The 7,912-nt window shown below is 43.2% G+C and overlaps 1 protein-coding gene across 1 annotated transcript in view; it reads left to right on the forward strand.

The window, feature by feature from the left end:
- TAF1A (TATA-box binding protein associated factor, RNA polymerase I subunit A) overlaps nucleotides 1–7,912 on the forward strand; it is a 32,115-nt gene that overhangs the window by 13,379 nt on the left and 10,824 nt on the right. Inside the window, exons 7-9 of the mRNA XM_018556500.1 lie at nucleotides 4,713–4,911; nucleotides 6,274–6,404; nucleotides 7,035–7,193. Coding sequence (XP_018412002.1) covers nucleotides 4,713–4,911; nucleotides 6,274–6,404; nucleotides 7,035–7,193 — 489 coding nt within the window. The remainder of the gene's footprint in view (nucleotides 1–4,712; nucleotides 4,912–6,273; nucleotides 6,405–7,034; nucleotides 7,194–7,912) is intronic.

Below are 7,912 nucleotides of genomic sequence, written 5' to 3' on the forward strand. Positions count from 1 at the left end.
CCCTTGCAAGACTTGACAACATTCTCTGAAGGATTTCGCAGTTTACAGACAAGATCTCCCTGCAAGGCACTGGTGATGTAGTCTTCCCAGGAGTCAGCTATGAGGTCCAGGCTACATCACCATTGCCTCGTCAGACCAGGAAGTGCAATGCAAGAAATTGTTAGTAGTTTGATTTTAATAATATAGGTCCACTTTAGAGCTGCAGCTAACGATTATTTTCAAAATCGATTAGTTAGCCGATTATTAAGTTCGATTAATCGGTTAATCGGATAGAAAATTAAAATTAAAGTTTTTAAAAAACGGCTCCATTGATGGGACTGCTAGTTTGTATTGCGATTGTAGTCCATCACAGTAGCAAACTTGGAGCGGTGGAAGTAAAAAAAAAAAAGTGTGGTGTGCAATATAGTGAAATTAAAAGTGTAAAATTTAATGAATGCAGAATGGCACCGGCTATAGAGGACTACAAAACCCAGCAATAATGCATTATAGATGGCGGTATTCTGCATTGCGCTGTATAATGTACTATTGCTGGGTTTTGTAGTCCTCTATAGCTGGTGGTGTTCGGCATTGTGCTGTATAATGTATTATTGCTGGGATTTGTTGTACTCCTCTATAGCTGGTGGTATTGTGCTGTATAACGTATTATTGCTGGGATTTGTAGTCTTCTATACAGCGCAATGCAGAATACCATCAGCTATATAGGAATACAACAAATCCCTGCAATACATTATACATACAGTGTATAATGTATTCCTCTATAGCTGATGGTACATTGCTCTGTATAATATACAGTACAGCACAATGTACCATCAGCTACAGAGGAATAAAAATCCCAGCAATACATTATAGAGCACCATGTGTGGGAAAGTGCAGTCGTACCTGAGCAGTCTTCCAGCAACTTGCTTCTGAGATCGGGCCTGTCTATCTGCCGCTGTCCCCCCCCCACACCTTCTCCTCCTTACTACTTCTCCCCGCGTCCCTGTGCCGATCGTGGATGTGGGCGGGTGGTGAGCGTGCGGCGTGTGTAACGTGGATGCGGGCGGGTCTGGCAGCGGCGAGCGTGAGGTGGGGCGCGCAACGTGTGTGGAGCTGTGGACAGGGGCACCTTATCAAAAGCCGATTAATCGATTATTGAAAAAGTTGACAACTTTTTCAATAATCGATTATAATCGATTATGTCGATTAGTTGTTGCAGCCCTAGTCCACTTTAAACTAACCCATGTAATGGCACAGCTAGAACAGCTAAAGAAAGCAAATGTATAAATTCACCGCAGGGCAAATTATGACACTTTATAGACGCTGCAACTGGAAATGATGCTTTGCTGAATCTTTTAATCTCAAGCAATGCAGATTTTTTTATTACAGATATTCACGAGAAGGAAGATCTGGACAGCAGACTAGAACATGATTCATTTAATCTACCCTATAAAACAATTGAGCACTTAAGAAAGCCAATGTACCTGTTCGGTTGGCGGCTATCCAACACCTAGATTAGGAGAAAATATTGTCAACAGACAAAGAACAAAAATAGGAGCATTTCATCAGTTTTATGTAAACGCATTACACAGTTTATTCCGAAGGTCATAGAGTGTGAAGCACTAAAAATAAAACCGAAGTGTATTGCTTCTAGTGTTAAAAAGTCCTACATTTATGAGTAAGGTCTCAAGGGACACGTTCGACATTTTCAGATTTAAAAAGAATACAAGAGCTGCAAAAAGGAAATCAGACTAGCAAAAATGTAAAATAAAAGGCATGCTGCTGAAGAAAAAAAGAGCAATCCCCCACAATGATTGAAACTTATTACCAGTAATTAAACAAAGTCTCAAAATGTAGGTCACCTAAAAATGAGAACACTAGGAATAAAAGACAAAGTGTGACCATAAAATATCTTCATTGAAGTGACCCTGTCGCATTTAAAAAAAAAAAAATTGGGGTTAAAACTGCTGTTACCTGTAAAAGAAGGCCATAAATACTTTCCTGGTGCCCATGCCACTGACCCTGCTGTAATCACTAGAACTGGCCCCCTGAAATTCTCTGGAAAGCCAAGTTTCCATATCCTTAATTCTCCATAGACCTCACATTATAAGGTTTTGTTTTTTCATCTACTGGTTCAACTAGGGATTAGGTATTCTAAAAAATAAAGGGTCTTTTTAGGAGGGTTGGTCATAGGTGTCCCTTTCTTTTTTCCCTTGAATTTTTGCTAAAGAGGGATTCTGATGTGAAAGGGGACCACTCCGAGGGAGCTTCCGATGTCAAAAAGGGGACCCTGATGTCAAAACGGAAACTCCACTGTCTAGAAAGGCATGCGGTAACCCACTGAACATGGGGTTGCGGGCCACTTTTGGGTCAAGACCCACCAGTTGAGAACCAAGGGCCTAAGATAAGGGTTTGGTATTAATTTTGAAGGGTGGGGGACACTTTGTTTTTTACATTGATGTTTTTTCAGATTTTAGACTGAGGTGCCTTGAAATTTTGCATACTTTTCAAAGGTGCGGTTATTAAAAGAAAAAAGTTGAGAAACGCTGGTCTAGACATTCAGTCATTTGATAGACCAGTGCAGAAGCCTAGAGCTGACCAGTAAATGGCATAAGGCTTTTCTTTTATCTGTAGTGCAATGGACGGGGCAGGGTGGAGACTGTAGTGCAATGGACGGGGCAGGGTGGAGACTGTAGTGCAATGGACAGGGCAGGGTGGAGACTGTAGTGCAATGGACTGGGCAGGGTGGAGACTTTTGTCACGTGGCAAAAATTGTAATTCGGAAATCCATCAATATTAGAGGTGCATCAATGCTCCCGTCCTTTCCTTACTATACCAAAGAATGGGAACGAGAAATAGGACAGACTTTTGCAGAGGAGGATTGGTACAAAGCCTTTTATTTTACTTTTAAATCGAGTATCTCGGCCGGAACACTGGAGAGGAACTTTAAAATAATAACTAGGTGGTATAGATGCCCGGTGACAGTACATAAAATAAACCCCCAAGTAACTAAGATGTGTTGGAGATGCGGGACAGATGAGGGCACAATGCTGCATATATGGTGGACTTGCCAGGGAATTAGGCCCTACTGGAGAATTATTTTTGAACTAGTGGGTAGAGTCATGGGATCAAAACTATCCGAAACCCCAGAAGTGGCATTACTGTCAATGCTTCCGGGCCCGGTAAAAAGTATTAAGAGGGGATTGGCATGCCCCTTATTGGAAGCAGCAAGGGCGATAATTCCAAGACATTGGAGACAACCAATTACTCCTGAGGTTCGGGACTGGGTATTGGAGGTAAATCATGTTATGCGAATGGAAGAACTGACAGCTCGGGTATATGATAGATACGCAACATTTGTAGAGAAATGGAGACCATGGATGGCCTTTCTTGGCTCAACAGAGATTCAAAAATACTTATAAGGAACTAGTGTACTGTTTGCTTCTTCCTCCCTCCCTTTTTTTTGTTGTTTTTGTTATGTGCTTGTTTGGATCGCTTCCGTGCAGCTACCATTGAAGGGGAGGTGGGGGGAGGGAGGGGCTGAGAGAATGGATGAAGTGGGGACGATGATGGGTTGTAATGTAGGAGTGAGAGTGAGGAGTGAATGGTAGTGGGAGTGTATAGTTTTTTTTTTTTTTTTTTTTTTTTTTTAATTTTTCTTTTTCTGCTATGTTTTCTTGTAATAACAGATATAATAGTATCTATGATGGTGGCTTAGCTTAACACAGAAGTGATTAAAAATATTAGTTAATAAGCAATAATGGATAAGAGATAGTAGTTGAATGTAGCTGTCATTGGTACTTTTTTTCTTATTACGTATTTAATTGTATAAAGAAATTGTATATGATATGAAATAAAAATGTATTCTTGAAAAAAATATTAGAGGTGCACCGAAATTAACATTTTTGAAACGAAACCAAAATAAGAAAAATTTTAAGACCGAAACCGATACGAAAAATGTTTTTTATTTTATTTTTTTCAAATGTTAAATTTTTTATTTCATTTTTTTTTATTTTTTACATTACTTTTAGGGGCTTCGGGGAAATATTGGGGGTCTAAACAGACCCCTGATATTTCCCTTTTAAAATAGAAAAAGAGATTTAGGACACAAAGTCCTCTATCTCTTTTTCTGTGTCCCCTGTTATCAATGAACAGGAATCCTCTATACTGAGTGTTCCTGTTCATTGATAACATGAGGACATGTTATGTTTACTATAACTACAACTATGAATGAACAGGAGGTGATGTAGTTCACTTCCCATTCATTCATAATTGGGGATATAGTAACCATACTATGTCCTCAATTATTTTCAAACACTCAGCGATCACTGATCACTCAGGGTTTCTACTCGCTCTCCTTCCTGACGCTGTCACAGGAGGCTGAGCGAGCGGTGCAGGGAGGAGAGCTCGACCTCCTGTGACTGTGCGGGCTGTCTCTGCCCACACACCACTCTGCCGGACTGTGATAGGAGGCTGAGCGGTGTGGGAGGAGTCGCCGGCCGCTCACAGCGCTCTCCTCCTGCAGCGCTCGGCAGCCTGCCACAGTTTCTCTCCTCCCCGCTGGAACACAGAGCAGCGCCCAGCGGGGAAGAAAGAAAGCAGGGATGCGCCGCTGTATCGGCAGGAAAATGGCACTTTCAGCATTATGCCCAAAGTGCCATTTTCGGCCGATATGTTTCGGCGGCCGATATATCGGTGCATCCATAATCAATATTCTTGTGACGTGTGTTTTTCAGATTAGCCTGGAGCAAGTGTATTTCCTGCTCTGCAGAGGTCAGACTGAGGAAGCATACAGGACACTGACAGTCGCTGAGAGCTGGAGGTACGGCAACATTTCCATCTTCCAGAATGAACTCGTGATGCTGGTACAAGCGCACAAAGCTGTACTGGACTGCCAGTCGTGGATGGACAAGAGATCTGCAATGGCTAAAAGTGGTAATCTTTCACTCTCTTCTTGTCTCTATTCTGTCTGTGCAATAAACTCATTGCTGCACAATTATTATTATTTTTAAAGATTTTGCCACACGTATGGGGGCAGATACTAATGTTTATAATAAGATACCCAAGGCTGTTTACAGCTGTTCAATGCTCAACTCCAGCCAGATATAAAAGACGCAAATCAATGCTCTGTTGCCATTCATTATACGGTTAAATGTATTTGTATTAATTTGTTAATATATTATTTTTTAAATGCCAGCAGTGTAAGTACCTGAAATTGACTTTGTATCAGCCTTTTGCAAACCCTTGTACAACAGGGGTGTTGAAAAGATAAAGCTGAGGAGGAGAGAGCAGAGGGATGACTTCATCAGTCTGGGGCTGCTCTTAAACTGTCCATTTAGCAGGCAGGGGTTGGAGACAGGATACCACTCCGCTCCATAATAGGGTCATCCACCTGGCTGTGCAGAGTGACAGAGCTGTGTAAATATCAGGACTGGGTGGACAGAAATACAAATGCTTTGTCAGTTAAACAGTTCCCTTACTGATATTTTATTTATGTATTAGCTTTAAAGCGGACCGTTAACCCCCCCCCAGCTCAAAAAGCCCATTTTAGGGATGAGTGAAATTAAGGGCCCATTCACCCTAAGGTGCTCCATAGAGGTGCATTAATGCATGTGTGTTATAGCATATGCAGGGCTGTCCCTATTATGAGGAAGTCTGAGGTGGCATCCAATTGGGGGGCGGCCAGGTGGTGGTAGCAGGAGCGGCCACAGTGTCCCAGGTTGCTAAGAGCTCTTAGCAACCTGTGATTCTCTGTGCAGATTCCCACCCAGCTCACTGATATCAGCGGTTGCCAGGAGCTGAGCGGGATGCTCTGGCTTGCGTCCCGCCAAGCTCCTGGCAAGTAGTGATGTCAGTGAGCTGGGCGGGACACCGGATAGAGCTGTTGACATTGCAGCCCGCTGTCCGCCACCCTGAAAGACAAATTAGCACAACAACCGTAATCTCGACTAGAGGAAGCCACCACCATGTTTCAGAGCAGGGAAGATGGCAGCGGTCGTGTTTCGTCACCCGATGCGGAGTTCGCGAACGAAAGCAAAATTTTACTGAGCTTCCTGTTTGCAAACCGAATTGTTCGCAAACGGAAGCGTTCGTGAACCGAGGTACCACTGTACTCTGATGAATGAAGAGTTGTCAATATGTGTAAGGCGGGGGGCTGATATTGATTGTATGGACAGAAGAATTTCATCCGATGCATCATCTGAAATGGAACCGAGGTCCACCTTCTGTTTACGTTTAAGCAAACATTTGCTAATCAGTCGGGAATATGATGTTGAGATGAGTTCTTTTTCTTTCTAGAGATGGATTACAGTTCTCAATCATCCACTACCAAGGATCTAAGAGGGTTTTGTAGACAAGCCAGCATGTCCTTCCGAGAAATCCTCCAGAGACCGGGAGTTTGGGACCCCTTTGTACTCAGCTACGTAAATGTGAGTTTGCACTTCTAGGTAGCCTACACGGCCCAGGGAGGTAGTGCTTTTAGCAGTGTCGTACAGCCCGCCAAACATTAAAACGACTTTTGTGCAGTCAAAGGTTCCAGGCTGCTGTAGTGGTGATCTCATAGGGGTGTATGTAGCCATATGTTACTGCTTTGTGGCCCCAACAGTCACTGAGAAAAGATTCAAACACAAATGGAAGAAACCTGCTTCCCTTGGCTACCTACAGATGCGAATTTCCCCTTCAGCCACTAGGTGGTGCTGTGTATAGAGCATCTGCAGCACTTCTAAATAAAAACCATGCACTAGAGATTTCAAGGCTGCTGAAATCTACCTAACTCCCATCCTTTATCTTCATGGAAGGGGATTATGTAGGGATTAGCCATGCCTCATACGCTGGCAGCTAATTATTCTGCTAGTGAAATTTGCCTAAGACCTCACTTGGACATTGAGGACCTTGGCAAGTCTTGGCAGACACAAAATAAAACTTTGCATGTTCATGCAAATTTACAGTTCACTGTTATAGCTTTAAGAAACTGATTAACCATGACTGCCATGTTTTATGTAATTGTTGGCCTTTTTTTTTTTTTTTTTTAACTTAATCCACTGTTTGCCTTGCTTCAGCTCCTGGAAAACTCAGGGAAGGAAGAGAAGGCTGAGAATGTTTTGACAGAATATGCCTACAACAACACGAACCCAGCAAACCCCAATGCCCACGTATACCTGTATGAGTTCAAGAAGAGGAGAGGGGATTCGGATGAAGAGCTAATTAAAGTACTGAAAGTGAGTATGGATGTGTGTAACAAGTGCTGAATTATTATAAGCTTGGTGTTATTTCATATCGAATTATTAGAGGCCTCATTATGTAGCTACATTTATATTTTACTTTTTGGAAGCCTGTCTAAACCATATAATTGGCTCCCTCCTCTATGCAGGGCAGCAAGGGAAGCTTGTAGCCAATATATGCATGAGTGCCTGTGGATAAGAACGGCATCTTTAATAACTTAAATTAGCTAATAAATTTCAATTAAACTTTTTCTGCAAAAATGCAAGCAGTGTAGGGCAGGGGTGCCCATTAGGTTGATCGCAATCTACCAGTCGATTGCAAAGCAAACACTAGTAGATCGCGATCGGCTCACTGACCACAGCTCCGTCACGCGGCACGAGCACTGCAGGAGGACAGGACAGCGCTCATGTGAGGAGACCTGGGAAGCTGCTGCACTGCAGGTAAGGAAAGACAGCCAGGGGAGAGAGAGAAGAGAGAGCCAGAGAAGAGAGAGCCAGCCGAGAGAGAGAAGAGAGCCGGAGGAGAGGGAGGAGAGAAGAGAGAGCCAGAGGAGAGAGGCAGCCGAGAGAGAGAGAGAGAGAGAGAAGAGGCAGCCGAGAGGGAGAGAGAGAGAAGAGGCAGCCGAGAGAGAGAGAGAAGAGGCAGCCGAGAGAGAGAGAAGAGACAGCCGAGAGAGAGAGAGAAGAGACAGCCGAGAGAGAGAGAGAAGAGGCAG

The sequence above is a fragment of the Nanorana parkeri genome, unplaced genomic scaffold (genome assembly GCF_000935625.1).
Source record: "Nanorana parkeri isolate BGI_ZX_2015 unplaced genomic scaffold, ASM93562v1 scaffold240, whole genome shotgun sequence".
Taxonomy (NCBI): domain Eukaryota; kingdom Metazoa; phylum Chordata; class Amphibia; order Anura; family Dicroglossidae; genus Nanorana; species Nanorana parkeri.